Source organism: Homalodisca vitripennis, chromosome 6 (genome assembly GCF_021130785.1).
Source record: "Homalodisca vitripennis isolate AUS2020 chromosome 6, UT_GWSS_2.1, whole genome shotgun sequence".
In the NCBI taxonomy this organism is placed as follows: Eukaryota; Metazoa; Arthropoda; class Insecta; order Hemiptera; family Cicadellidae; genus Homalodisca; species Homalodisca vitripennis.
Window position 1 is genome coordinate 65,375,570 of NC_060212.1, and position 16,328 is coordinate 65,391,897.

Consider the following 16,328-nt stretch of genomic DNA (forward strand, 5'->3'; position numbering starts at 1 on the left):
TCATTGCATTGTATTGCCAACTTAAAACGGCATAATTACCAACATTTAGTAAAACCAACGTCACGGACAAAAACTATTGTACTACGTCTTGCTGTTATTTTTTTCTTTTTTTAACCAACTGTCCAGTGACTTTTGCGCCACCACGTATGTTGAACTTGCACAGCTGCGGTTCTGCTAAATCTATTGAAGTTATATAAACCAGAATCTGCAGTTAATTTTAAATATTTACAGTAATTTACTTCAAAATATAGATACCATTTGTCTCTGTCTTTTAATGTTGGTGGTTTGAAACCGCTCTTGGACATGAGGAACAGAGCCCTCATGGGGTGCAGGTCGAACATGGGTGGTTGCAGTTCCGCTAATTCTATTGCAGTTATACCAACTGCCCAAATATCACATAACTGGTTGTAGCCACCCTTCCTTTCCACTGCTGCCACCTGCAAAAAAGTGACAAAGTTAATCATATCATTTAAATAACTTTTTTATCTAATCCACAGGAGTTAGATTTACATAATTCGTTATGGATTTATTTAGATATTAGACTTTGTACTATTGATACATATATCTCTTTTTATGTACATAATTTCACTATTCCAGGGTTTCCACTAGTGTAGGATATATTCTTGAAAAAGGTTATAGAATAATTCTGACCATAATAACAAATTGAACAATAATAATAATAATTATTAAATCATAAAAAGTCTGTTGAAGGAGTTTCCTATCCATTATTTTATACGCCAAGCGGTGTATCATCAGATAAAGATGGATTGAAGAGAGGAGTTAAAACAACTGAATCACATCTTAAACAGAATGTATAAACAAATGTAAACAAAAAAATAATTGTCCCTGATTTCAAGACTGAGAACTGAGATATATTTGCAGTTTTATCAATCCCTATGTGCCAGGATCATCATAGAAAATTAGAACAGTAGATGTAAAATGTATTCATAACAGGGAATACATAGGTGAAACAAAGAATAAACGTTAATATGAAAGAACGCAAAGAAAACATAGAAAGAAATTAACAGAAAAGTAAATAATTGCTTATCTTTGTTGGTTTGAAGATAATTGTATGAATTGGAATAAAGCTAGCATAATATATTAGTGAGCGTTATTTCTCTAAAAATAATCAAGGCTTGATATATTAAATTACCAAACCAACCACTTAAATAACGATTAACAAAAACTCCATTTTTGTTGTCCATAATAAAAGTATACAAATGAGATCTAAAATAACAAACAGAATAAAGAATTAAAATGATAAAAGCATAATCACAATATGGTCTTAAGAAGATTATCTACGATAAACTACTAAAAGTCACCTTTCTTTCAGTAATTTCCACTTTCTAGTTTCTGGTATGACGATCATCTCTTACTAATTTGGCTGTAGTCAGAAGTCAATGATTGATTTTTACAAGCAGATGAATTTTTACCTATGTTCTTTAGCTCAGCTAAAGTGTAAAATTAGTTGTTTTATTAGTACATGTTTTTGGCTGAGCATTAGTGAAGCCTATCACTTGAAAGACCGGAAAAATTTTGTTTCTGTCTGTCTGTCCGCACAATATCTCGAAAACTAACTGACCTGTAGATTAGATTGGAACTTTTTAATTTCTACACATGCAACACTGAGTTTGACAATGTGCATGTCAGTCCATGGAATTTGGGGGTGTGTGAGCGTCAGTGAATATTATTTTTATGTTGAACTTATGGATAAACATGATGGCAACAAGAAAATAGCAGAATAATTACATTTATAAACACACTGAGTCACCCAGCAGGGATCACTTCTGGCTGGTTTATACCTATCAGGTGAACCCACCACTGGGCACAGCAAAAACCGATGTGCCACTTCAATCTGGGCAACCTTATGGATGTCCAGTAGCGGCACATCACTAACCGCAAATGTTGAGATTCTGGGGTTCATGGGCAATTCGATAGGTCTAGTCTACTGTGGAAGATGACTGTTGGAGTTGGTGGGGTTTGTTCCCTTACCTCAGAGGCTCTTGTTAACCTCAACAAGGGTGTGCTACCCCCTGCCTACTTTGACTGGAGAGGCTGGTTCAGAGCTGGCCTCCCCTTCTTCCGGGATGACTTTGAGATATAGTGCCCTAACTCTTCCTCATGGATCTCGATAGGAGGCGGCCCCTACTCCCTAACCTTACCCATCCTGAATATCCTATCACTCCGAAAGCAGTGCAAAGGTTCTTACAGGACTAAGTGCAATTTATAAGCTCCTTGTCCTAAGAGGGGGAAAAAAAAAATCACACACACACACACTGAGTATATTATATAAGATTTTACCATGTGACATAGTGACACATGTAGCCTAATTACCACAACACGTACAATATCTGGTGACTTGGTGTTTAAACTTTTATTACTTAAACATGACTATGAAATTTAAATTAATAAACAAATATAGAATGTATCATGTGGCAAGAAATATATCATCTATAAAATTTTGCATGAAACGTCATTTTTATGTAGGCAAAAATATAAGTTCTATGATGGTCCATGTCTAACCATGGAATTTGGCTCATTTGACTTGTTTCTAATTGAAGCCTCTCAGTATGCTGATTTTTCTTTTGTCTGTCGAGGGAATGAAAACATTTCGTTTTTTTATGATTGTCTGTATGTCTAACTGTCCACAGGACATCTCGACAACACAGAAGTTTTCCATGCAACCTCAGTAAAGCCGTTACGTGAACATGGTGTTGCTTGCACATACCTTGTTTTAACCTTCTTCGATTCTATTTTGAATGCATCCCTGACAATCTACAATTCCTTGACTGTAACAAGAATTTCTGCATCAAAGTGGTATTATTAAATAATTAATTTTGTTTTAAAATGTACTTATTTTGATATTTTCTTGCTACAGTTATGGTTTCACATGAGATAAAAACAAAAAATATTTTCTAACACACAGCCAAATTCCATAGAATGACATACCACTGTAGGCAAAGGTCAGCTCATTTTCAAGATATCATATGTACAGTCAGAAAATACAATTTTTCCAGCCCATCAAGTGATATAGGCTTCACCAAAAGTTAACAAATTATTAGAGGGGATGAAAAGAAACTTAAGATAAACAGCATTGGATACAATTAAGATGACAAAGGAAATGGCCAAGGGATAGAGAGTTGAAGAGTGAATAGGATAAAAAGGGAAAGATAAAATGATATACCATCCAGAAGATGAAAGATTGGTTTGGCTTGTGCATAATGCAGCACTATTAATAATTATAAATTGAATGGCTAAGCATTGATGAACAAGGTGTTAATCAAATAAAAATTATAATTTACACCTTACCTCAGGAGCCATCCAATAAGGTGTGCCAATGAATGACTTTCTCTTGTTGATGGTAGCTGTGATCTGAGCAGAGACCCCAAAGTCTGCAAGCTTCACATCCCCATTCTCCGTCAGTAGAATGTTGGCTCCCTGAAATTGTTATGTGAACATTAATGTCGCTCATCTTTAAATTTAAATACTTAATTTATGTACTTAGATTTCCACTGTATGTTCTAATAAAACAAAGTATAAGCAATTGTACAAACAATTAATACAGTTAAAAGCATTCAGATAAGATTTCTCCTAGAATATACCCAGTATAGTTTTTTTTTTTTTTATTGCAACAAAATGTATTTAAAACAGCATTATATGAGTTAATATTCCCTTGTTTCATATGGAATCAGTCTATGGGTAAACTGTGCTTCTTCAAAAGTACTAGAAACTTAACTTTACAAAAAGTGGCTATAGAATTATTATAACACTTCTGTGATTCATGTTGTGACTAGTTTAGAAGATTGTATTCATATTAATGAATTCAAATATATCAGTTATTTACATTGACAAAAAAACAATACATATTTTTAATATTTAGTAGAGCAAGGTGATGCTCATAAGAAACATTGTGGGTAGAATACGATAGATCGGAAAAGTTCACTAGATTGAATTTACAAGCTAATCTTATCAACCTTTCTAAAAAAAAAAAAAAAAAACTATTAATAATTTAAAATCACTTAAAAAGTGTTAAAGTCGTTATCTATGATAGAGTCATAATTAAACATATTTATCACACGTACAAAAATCATATCTGAAAGTTAAAAAGACATAAGCCAAAACTATGTATATTGACATCTTAGAACCGAGGAACAAAATTTTAGAACTTTTTAAATTTATGAACAGAATATTGTTGTCAAAGTCAAAGTCTTTATTGCAACAAAAACAAGTTGGTGACTCATACAGTTGACGTCAAGTTGCCACAAGGCATTAAGAAACCAATAATTATAGTTAATACTACTTATATCTTTACAGGTACATCTTCACTTAAAGTTAAAATAGAGTTCAAGTAATAAAATCAGTTCTTCTCTGAAAATTAAAACTAACAATTAACAATAATGGTAACACAGATAAAGCGAAGTACAACAATTGAATTTATTCAATATTTGAAGGACAAACTAATTAAGAACTAAGATTCCATTTAAGGTAATGCACAATGATAATAGATAAAAAATAAAAACATACAGGTAAAAGATCCTTTATATACACAAAATTCAAAATAGTTAAACATTAATATTACAAATAAGGCAAGGTCATCAATTAAAGCTAATGTCAATGGTTGAAAGATCTAAAAACTCATTTACACTGTAAAAAGGATTCCTCAGTAGCCAGCTGTACAATTTTGTTTTAAAAATTTAAAATCAATATCACAAGCATTTCTAGGAAGTTTGTTGAACATATTTAAGCCTACGTAAGAATAAGAGTTTTGTGTCTTTCTAAGCCTAACATGAGGTAAACCAAGTAAATCTCTGTATCTGGTGTTGTAGTTGTGAATGTCATTCCTAAACAAGGAAGAATCAATCCTCAACTTAACTCTAACTAGACAACAGTTGTTAATTTTATATCTGAACACTGGCTGATTAAGATGAAGTAACTATAAACTTTACAAGTTGTGATTTCAGTTTTATTTAGGCAGTACATTTATTTCAGTCTACAATAACTTGTGATATGTGTTTCGTTTGCAAACGTTTTTAAACAATGTCAATATTTTATCATAAAATGGACTATGTAGTTTGTTAGTGGAGATTTTAAATCAAACTTTGATAACACAAAAACCAATGACTAAAACTACCTGTAATTGGTAGAATATAATTGGTATTCCGATAACATTTTTGTATGAATATTTGAAAAAGTCTTAAATCTCTAATTTTCAATTAAGACATATTACACCCACAAGTTTTGTTTACAGTTAAGAAATTGAAAAGTTTTTGTAATTTTTAAACCTGACTACTTTAATATTAACATGTTTGTCTAGAACAGCAATGTTTTCATAGTTAAAAGCAAATTTATGAACTACACACTATAATATTTATTTTTTCATAATAAAATCTGTACTGTCAGAAATCACTCCAATTGTAAATGGACGTTCTACAAACCCACACTGGCTTAGCTTTCTCCTAAAGATTGAGCCATTGAGAGTTTTCATATAATGAGGAAGTATTTTGAACATCTTTGATTAGATTTGACCACAGAATTGAAAAAATGTTAAAAATTCTTACAATAAAAATAATTATAACAGTAAAAAAGGGATACATGACCATTAATGGTCAACCAAGGCAATCCTCTAAAAGTTGTTTACAACTGAAATCTCAATCTGGCACCAACAATGGAGATAGTGGAGGAGAGGATGAGAATCGGAAATGCCAGTGTTTATTGCTGTAACAGCTTGACATCTTATCAAAGCCTGATCTTTATCTCACTTCCCTCAGTACTATGGCTTTTCAATTACTTTTTTATCTCTTGGGCAACCACTGTTTACTTGCACTATGGCTGAACAGGAGTTAGCTGCTTTGGGAACAAATAATTTTAATTTGTCTTACACCTTTATAAAAGTTATTGACAATGCCAACGCTACTTAAAAACCATATATGTATAATATAAATTACTGCATTTCATATACTTGATTATAATATATACATACATATTATTTGTTTATATTACTGTTTAATATTATTTATTCACTGTTTTCTTTTTACTGTATAGTTTTTAATTATTGTGTTATCTGAATTTTTTATTGTGATTAAGTTATTTTGTTGGGTTTTAATACTTTGTTACCATGAGTTGTATATTAAATATTGCAAATTGTTGTTAAGTTTCATTAATTATTGTGTTTTGTGCATAAAGATAATTTTAAGTCTATTGTACAAGTGATGTAATCAAATTTTACACCCTATCGAGGTACACATTTGTCATCTAGGTAATTATTAACTCATTGTAATTGGTGGAGAAAGTAATGTGCCTTGTACTTGTCCTTGCTGTAATAAAAGCCCATGAGAAACATTCCTTGAAAGTTTCCACACAAAGAGTGTCCAATATTTTTTTTTTAATGCGGTCACAGGATCAACCCCGGGCTCTATTTGATGTAACCTACTTCTGGCTCTGTCCATTAGACTACTTCAGACCTAGATACTTCAGTTTTACACTTCATATTAAAGTGCAGTGGTGAGATTGAAAACTTATGCTCGCTCTCAGATATTATTTTAGGCCTATGCTGAAATTTTAGATTAATTGGATGTCCAAACTCAGGGATACCAGATCAGTGAGACTCTTTTTATATTTGTCACACACACAAATTTATATTTATACTATAATCCAGGTAATTATTTTAAGAAAACATAAAATATGAAATGAAATGAAATTCTTTATGAACCCAAGAAAACTTGTTACAACATTACAAGTCTCATTAAATGGATAAGTAACCTAAATACTAATACAAATGAATTTAATCTTACAATTATACTAAATTTTCAAAATAATTTTAAGTATGGCACATCATGGAGTCAATGTGTACACTGTTAATAAGTTCCTGGTGAATCCGGCCTAAAATCATAAAATGTATACATTTCATTTTCCAGCAAAAAGTCTTTTGCTGACTCTTTTGAAAAAATGTAATGTTGGAATCTGCTTCCACGCTATTGGTAATTTATTGAAGAAATATTGGCTCTAAATGATTTTTTAAACTGGGTAGTTTTGTGTATTGGAACTGGAATAGTATTAATGTTCTGTGTAAAATGATTATTTTGGGAAATGAGAGGTTTGGTTTGCACACTTTTGTAAGTTTGAATCAGGATTTCCATTATATATATACGGCACTTACAGTAAAAATTTCAAGATCTTTAAAATTATTTCTGCATGATTGGTTAGAGTCTAAATTGAGTAATATCCTAATTGATTTTTTCTAAGCTTTGAAAACTTTTTCTATAAACGGCGACATGCCCCAGCAAACAATACCATACCTGCACAATACAGACTCAAAATAACCAAAATAAAAAGTTTTTACCATTCTTAGATTTCTAATTTTTCTAATTGCATAACATGCTGGATTTAATTTTCCCATTAATTGATTGATGTGATGAAATATAGTATAGAAATATAGTACTGACAACTACGGTACCTTGATATCCCTGTGCATCTTGCCCATGGAGTGCAAGTAAGCTAGGCCATGAAGTGTCTCCTTGCACATGTAGGCTATCTGTACTTCCGTCAGTGGACCAGTTACTGCAAGTATACCATGTTTTAAAACACCAATACTCAGTACTATATTTTCTTATGCTAAATTTATTTCTTCCAACCTTAACACATATACAATACTGTTAATTGAACACAATCTATTAAGGAGCATTTCCTGGATATCCAAGAGAATGTTATAAAAACTACCAGAGTAATACATTATTATATATATGATTTTTTCACAAAAGTCATCTATGTGCATGTTTTTGGAAAGTATATCATATGATAAATAATTTCTGGAACTAACTAGGTTATATGCCATATGGTCCACATGTGGTTTCTATTGTATTTGGTAAGAAATTAAATGAAATATGTTTATGAAATGAAATAATTATGGTTATTTGTCATTAATCAACATTGTTTGCAATAGACATAGTCAAACTTACACTTAGTCTTAGTGTAGCCATAATCTTAGGTATTAAAGGTTACATGTCAAATTAAAGTGGTCAAATAAAATACATTTATAGTCAACAAAAGTGAATAAGATATTGAAAATCTACATTTAAAATGTATAACAATTTGTGTAATAAGTTAAAAATATATAAATAAATTAAAACACAAATAAATATAAACATTCAAGTAAGAGACACATTTTTACATAACATCTTGGATTACAATTTTAAAGAAGAGAAATTCCTATTTTCAAATTCAGTTACACTGAAAATGACAATAAAATGAAATGACAATAAAGGTTCAATGCAGATGCGTTCACACCATTTTTAACCATAAGACACGCCACAATGGACCTTAGTTACAGCCTACAATTTTAAGTTAAACCTTAACCTAAACACATTTAACCTCATGTTTTAAGGGTGTGTACCTCAAGAGGAGAGCATGGCCCAAGTAATCAAAAGTTTAGGTTTTAATACTTTTGTTAATTCTATCAAACTTAATTCTGTCAATGTCCTTAACATTTCTCTGTTGTCCATCCTTTGAAAAACTTATGGATTGCTAAATTTTAAAATAAATAATAAAAATGACAAGATTTCGCAAGAGCAAAAGTACATAAGCAATAATTTGTCATCAATGATTAGTCCATAAGTTATTTGGATCTATAATGATCTCATGAAGCACCAGTTCATAATGACAGTTAAGACATTATTAGACTAACACTTGTGTTGACAGATCAGTCAGATGATCAGTAGCAATGATAACAAACAGCATTATTTCAGTGCCTGACTCACTTGCCAAATTATCAGTAGTCAGCCTGGTTACTTCTTCATTATCAACAACATCATTACTGTTATCTCCAATGACACTGATTGTAGGTAACAAATCATACACACTTCATGAAGCTATAAATGTGAACTAAAGTAAAATAACTTGTTTCCAATTCAAACAAACCCACCTACACACTTAGTTGCTGCTCAACCTTTGATTGAGTGTTTGTGATTTACACACTTTTGCAACACAAAATTTACTACACAAAATTTACTACTCATAACAATTACTATAAATGTGAATTTTCCAAAGGTTACAAAAGAAATTATGAAATACACAACAGAGACATATTGTCCAACGTTTTATTAATTATTATTATTTGTTGGTTTATAATATAACCACTACGTGACTATGTGAATATTACTCAACTTATGTCTATGACTTTCTTGTCAGATACAACAAAATTACGATACTTAAATTAAAATAAAACATGATATTTTTATGGTGTATATATATTTTCGGGGAGGGGGGTGGGTAAATCTTTAATTGAAAGCAAACATAAGAAACGGTTACATTAAGCACCCCCAGATAACTTAGATGTTTTTGTAAAACATTTCACACACAAGAGTTATGAAATAAAAATATTTTCAGGCTCTTTTAAACGGAGCCTGAAAAAAGTTTGTAAATAACTGAAGGGATTATTGTTAGGGATTTTTAACCCTTCACTAGCCAAAAATGTGGATCAATGTCATGTAGAAAATAGTGTCATGAACCACGATTATGCACACACGAAATATTAAAACTTTTGCTTATCCTTATAAGCGGCAATCAAAAACTCTGTTTTGGTCTTCTTGCAGAGGTCCAAACCTTATAGTGTTATATTGTTTAAATCAGGATTAGTTATAGTTTATGATTATTAGAAAAGAAATTGTTTTTATAAATAAATTTAAAAAATGGATTATGGTGGTTGATACATTTTTGTTGCTTCTAAGTTATATAAAATTCAAAAGTAAATGCCTATCAAAAATAGGAATTTTTTTTAAAGATATTAAAAAAAACTAAAAAACCCTATTTACTAACAATTAATTTAAAACTATAAAAGTAAACGTTTCTTAAAAATAAATTATTTAAATTTTCATATTTAAACGAATTATAAAAAACATAGCAATGTGTGTGTGTGTTTTATTTATGGAATTAGAAACTATGAAGAATAAATTTTGGTCTTTCGGGTCTAAAACAATAATGTTTGTAATAGAGTATGGTTCTGTGGGAAAATTACAAATCTTAACTAGTGTGAATTTACAAGTTTGATGATTTAAAACATATGCAATTATTACATTTCTGTTTCAAATATGAATTGTGAAAACTATCAAACTAAAGTAGCCTTAAATATCACAATGAAACGTTAACGAAACACAATAATGAGTATTTCTTGGATAAAGGTAAGTGGGTGACTCAGAAGCACAATCACAGTTTTTTTTTGTCTAAAGTGTACTTAATCTTTGATCGTCATTTAAACATGCAGTTTTACTATCAGTTGCATTAAACAAATAAGTTTCTTCTTTAACCCTTTAAGGACCAACCGTCTGATTTATCGCCGGCGGCGTACTATGCGAAAAGGACCAGTCGTCTGATTTATCGCCGGCGGCGTACTATGCGAAAAGGACCAGCTGTCTGATTTATTGCCGGCGGACTTTTCATATTTTTTTAAGAGATATTTTAACCTTCTATATGGAATAAAAATACTATTTTTCTATTCACTGTATGTTTCTTACTATGATATCAAATTTTAAACGTCTTTGGAATCATCAGCTTGGTGAAAAAAAATATTTTACGGCCATGTTGCATCGTAATGTTGTCAGGGTACTTTGGGATTATACCGACCACACCCAGACATGAATCGTTATTTGACATTTTGCTTCTATTGATTACTAGATTAGCGTAGAACAAATTTCGTCAATATAAAACAGGAATTGTCTTATCGCAAACCCCTCCCCATCCTCAGACAGAGGTCAAAGTTGAACGGTCTAGTAGATAATGTGATTGCATAGTCTCGCCGCCTGTTCACCTGGTGCGTCGCTTTGTTGTACTTCCGTGTTTTACCCCTACATTTCTACAAACACAAAAACTAAACTCTTTATTGAAAAAAAACACAAACAACTTGTTTTTTATGTATCGTGCAAAAAACTTAAATAATCATGTGATGCCGCGCGGCCTGTCGTAATCGGGATTCTCGAGAAAGATAAGATAACAGCGACAACAATACCGACCACAATACCTGGAAATGCTTGTTGATTGATGGAATGTTAGTTCTGTTACTCAACTACATCGTTTTATAACGTTCTAAGTTAATTGAAAAAAGTTTAAGCGTTGGGGGCATATAACGGAATCTGACCCCATTAACAATTATTGATAATCGTTGTAAGTTTGTAATTAAAGAGTTGTTTTTCCGTTCTATCATGTTTGTTTCTATTAATGTATATTTTTGTGTTCTTCATACTGGTGTGGTCAGTATAATCCCAAAGTACCGAATAATATCCTTAGTAGCCTATAAGGTTTTGTATGTTAGGCTAATGCTGAAAAGTGTTTTAACCAGTGTTACAGAAAAATTTAATTCATTTACAAACTTTTTATTTTTTATTTCAGGGCTTTCAAATTTTGTACAGTTATAGAGAATTATATGTAGAACTAATAAATACCATTTCCCACACATAGTTTATTCTTATTTTTGGTAGTTATTGAAGATCAAACTCAATTTTTTTAATTTTTTTTCTTTTTTTTTATTTGATAAACAGATAAATCAAATTATTTTTTGCTATATAATGACTTAAATTTATTTTTTCACAATGAACAATTTAATTATAAACATTTTAAGCCTAAAAACAAATCTGTACAGTAATTAGTTCTAAAGATATGATTTTTCTCTCAAACACTTGAAAAATCACACATTTTTAATGTGCACAGTTCTTGGAGCATGGCCAGAAAAAACGCAAAAATTTTCTTTGCACATGTCAAATTTTGGTCTGGTCCTAAAAGGGTTAATAGTGACAAGTAACATTTATGTCTGAAGACTTGAAACTTACTATGGTATATGTCCTGGAGCGAGCCACCACCACAGTATTCCATACAAATCCATAACTTGTCTCTGCGAAGATAACTGCCATAATAAGCGATGATGTTGGGATGCCTACAGTCCTTCATCATCAAGATCTCCTGTTGTATGATTACAAAGTCCTCACCTGGAAACACAATCTTTATAGAGACAAGCAAATAACTCAGATAGAAACAATGTTTTTGGGGTACCTCCAATCCCTAATCATCATGACTTCCTGTTGTGTGATCACAAAGTCCTCACATGGAAACACAATCTTTCATAGGGATAGGTAAATAACTCCCATGGAAACAATGATTTAGGGATACCTGCAATCTCTTACCATCAGGATCTCCTGTTGTATGATTATAAAATCCTCACCTGGAAACACAATCATTAAAGAGACAAGCAAATAACTCCCATGGAAACGATGATTTTGGGGGGTACCTGCAATCTGTCATCATCAGGATCTTCTGTTGTATGATCCTCACCTGGAAACACAATATTTATAGAGACTAGCAAATAACTCCCAAAGAAACAATGTACCTGCAATCCCTAATCATCACGACCTCCTTTTGTGTGATCACAAAATCCTCAACTAGAAACAAAATCTTTATTGAGGCAGGCAAATAACTCCCATAGAAACGATGATTTTTGGGTACCTGCAATCCCTTATCAGGATTTCCTGTTGTATGATCACAAAGTCTCAAATGGCAATACAATCTTTTAGAGGCAAGCAGCAGAAAATGCCATTATAGTATACCTAATAAAGTTATAGTTATCAACCAAGTATAAATGTTCACATACATGTAAAAATCACAAAATCAGTGAACAAAACCATAATTACTGGTTTGATGGAATATTTGCAACTAAACAACCTCCTGAAAAATGTCATCGTTTTATCAACGGACAATCCACACTAAAAGTAATAGCTGAGCTTTTTGAAATCATAGTAGACAATATCAAGGTTGCCAATAAATTGCTGGCAATAAACAATTTCTTTATTTTTATATTCATTAAGAACAGAGATAGCATCAATGCATTATAATATTTACCCTATTGAAACCCATTTGAGGTAAGGGATGTGGTTTTCCATGGCTGGCTTGAATTGTAGAGAGGGCTGTGGGGAATATTCATGGAGTGGAGGCTGTTAAGAGCTGTAAGCATTTACATTGTGGAATGCATTATGATGGCTAAATCTTGTAATGTTCTACAACACCAAGACATCGAATCTTAAGGCCGGTAAACACATCAGCAGATGAACATTTACAGATGGTTGGACGAAAGATCACTCCCTAGCTTATAAAATGTACCAAATGCACATAACAATCTATCCATCTGCATGCACATGTTTTGGAATTACTCTCGAGGTGATTTTTAGAATATCTGCCTGCAAGTATATGTTTTATCTTACGTATGCACTAAACTTTGTTTTCCAACATTCCTCAACACTTCATTGAATTCTTCTTTAGGCTATAGTGTATATGAATTCGCAGGGTAGGGATGTCCATCAGTACGAGACTAGAGGCAGGGACAACTTTAGAATCGAACGACGAACAACACAGAACAATTGCTTTTGAACACTTGCCGTCACAAGTTGGTGTCAGAATAATCAATAGGCTCCCTGAAGTTATCAAACAACTCGATGATCCAAAAAAATTCAAAGCTCGTCTAAAACACCTCCTGGTATCAAAGGCATTTTATTCTGTTGATGAGTTCATGATGGGCCGCTGGGATGAAAATTTTGAAAATTAAGAGCAACGAGAAAAATCCCTGTTTCTGATTATTGCCTTTCATTAAATAATAATTTTAGTTGACAAATCATCAAATAACTGATGTATTTTTTGTACCATTACTGACGCTTGCAATGCAATTGTTGTAAATTGTTTTTATGCAATAAAGGAATATTATTATATTATTATTATTATTATAAAATAACCTTTAACCTTTCCAGCGTTATTGACACGGATCCGCGGAGGGCCACTACAAGCTCAAAACGTTATTGCCGTGGATCCGCGTTTTTGCATTCTTTATTTTCTTACTGCTATGTTAGTTGAATATTTTGCCACTAGATGGTTCTAGTAGTCATGCAACATACAGACGGGTTGCCCTGCCTCAAATTCTATTACAATGGGAGTGGCAGTGGCTTCTAATTGGCCAAACACTGTCTAGCGGGCGTGGCCCCGCGCCTTTCACAAAGTCATTGACGGGAGATCCCGTCAAGGCATCTAGCCAGTTAGTTAGTGAGAAGTGTCCGGTACACGCACATGTATTTCGGTTATCGCTAATTTTCTCCTATTCTTTTTAAAGTAAATTATTAATATTATATACAGTGTCCAGTGTTTTTTACCATTATTCGTGTGCAATGGCGAATCCAGATGATTCGGAATTTGAAGATTTAGTAATTCTGAGCAATTACTTGGTCAATCCCACACTTTTTCATATTTTACTATGGTCATAAGGATGTTCTCAGAAAGCAAGAAACATAATTCAAGCCCCGCAAGGCCGTCCTACAGGTTGCCGAGCGATAAGAAGGTTCAAAGTCCACGCGATAACAGTGGCTTGTGGGAGACGCGCGGAATGCCAGTTGTGACAGCCCGCCACCAAATAAACACTCTTTGTCTACTTTTGTATTTTTCTAATTTTATTAGTTTGTAATATAGTATATGTTTATCTGTAAAACTGTGTTTCATTCCCCTACTTACTGAATAAATGATAAAAAAATTAGTGACAACTATACTGCTATTCTACGATATTCTCAAAAGTTAAAAATTAGCCTAGGAAATCCAAAAAGGGCTAAACAAATTTTATTTACCGTTAAATAACTCTATTTTGACATACAGAAACAAAAATAAATTTAACTTTACACATTGGATATTTTAAAAAATTGTAACTTAATCAAAGATCAGGTCCAATTTTTCATGACGCTTAAAGGGTTAAACATTTCCTTACATTCACTCAAATCTTGCATAATGTGATGGTGAAGCTTTCTTTTTTTATTAATTGGATATATTCCTGTGACCTACTGGACATTATCTGAATGTAACAATACCAACTCTTGCATCAGTCGAATCATCGTCCTCTAGTCACTAAATACTTTTTGAGAAATTCCTTTCAAACCACACATTTAACACCATTGCAGGATTACAGAAGACAAGCAGTGGGATAAAGTTAGGATCTAACTCAAACAAGCATCTTGACTGCGGTGGCGTGCACTGAACTAAATATTCGTCAGCATGGATAAGTTCATCTGCTGTTGTGTGCAGCCTTGACATTCTGACAATGACATAGTTGAGCTGTGACTCCACATTATCGTGGAGTGACTCTCTGAAACTAAGCAAACAACTAAACATGATGGATTGAGCAAAATTCTTCAACATCCTTCAAATGAACTGAAAAACATATAATTCAGGAAAACAACAGAATCTGCAATTTTTGTTTCAAATCCATCTATATTCGATAAACTAATTCCTGAACTGAAAAGTTGACTAACAAGATACAAATTAATCGTGACAAGCTAGTGACTTTTCCATTTGAAAAATATGGACTTAAACTTGAATATATCGCTTTAATATTTTGGTCTACTTTGTAAGGTTTATTTGTGATTGTAATTTGAAGGATTTGAAATAAAGAATTTCTCTGAAACTTCCTGTATTATAGGTTGATGTGACAAACTAATTTAATTTGCTAGCAAGATCTGTATCAAAACTGCTGCCAACCTACAATTCAAGGTCTTTGATTGTGCCTCATTACCATGTTATCGTTCATAGTTGAATTGTTACTTATCTGTTTTGTGCACATTAATTGGATTGTGGTTTATCATAGAAGCAAATTCTAAGTTTAGTTACACATTAGCGTGCAATGTATCCACAAATTTGAGTAAATCGTATTAAACGTGGATATCAGTATAACTGATAATACTTTGTTTAACTAATTTTCAGAGAATATTATTATTATTAAAATTTAGAGATAAAGTTCAAAAGAAAAATTTTCATAATTTATACTATTTTTATTTTTTTTTAAACTAGTAATAACATTAATTTATTTTCTTTAAAACCATATTATATGAACAAGGTTAGCATTCCATAAACCAGTTGTGTTTCTCATCCTAAGCAGGATTACATTAACTTTTAATGTTTGATTGTCAAATCCTAAACACTTGAACCCTTATATTTTTGGAATCGATAATTGTCCTCTAGAGGCAACCTTCTCAACTAAACAGAATTCTTTACGTTTCAAGATTAAAGCAAAATTTGGTAGTCTAAAAATTAATAAATTCCATTCCAACATTTTTCTAAAAGTTGCAGGTGCAAAATGTTCAGTGTTAGAAGGACTATTAAGAAAGAAAAAATGTAACACAATAATCCTTAATTTGTGACTCAATAAAAGCTCACGTAACTGAATTATTTCTCATGTTAAAATTCAAGAGCCATCATGTACTCTACAAAATCTTCCATGGCAGAAGCACTGTTAAGAAAGAAAGAGTGACACAATAACCCTTAAGTCT

The 16,328-nt window shown here is 32.0% G+C and overlaps 1 protein-coding gene across 10 annotated transcripts in view; it reads right to left on the reverse strand.

The window, feature by feature from the left end:
* Positions 1-16,328, reverse strand: part of LOC124364407 (mitogen-activated protein kinase kinase kinase kinase 5) — an 81,291-nt gene that overhangs the window by 54,320 nt on the left and 10,643 nt on the right. For all 10 annotated transcript variants that reach the window (XM_046819855.1, XM_046819854.1, XM_046819853.1 and 7 more), the window contains exons 3-6: positions 11,814-11,969; positions 7,454-7,557; positions 3,310-3,438; positions 256-437 (exon numbers count right to left, since the gene is read on the reverse strand). In XM_046819855.1, coding sequence (XP_046675811.1) covers positions 256-437; positions 3,310-3,438; positions 7,454-7,557; positions 11,814-11,969 — 571 coding nt within the window. The remainder of the gene's footprint in view (positions 1-255; positions 438-3,309; positions 3,439-7,453; positions 7,558-11,813; positions 11,970-16,328) is intronic.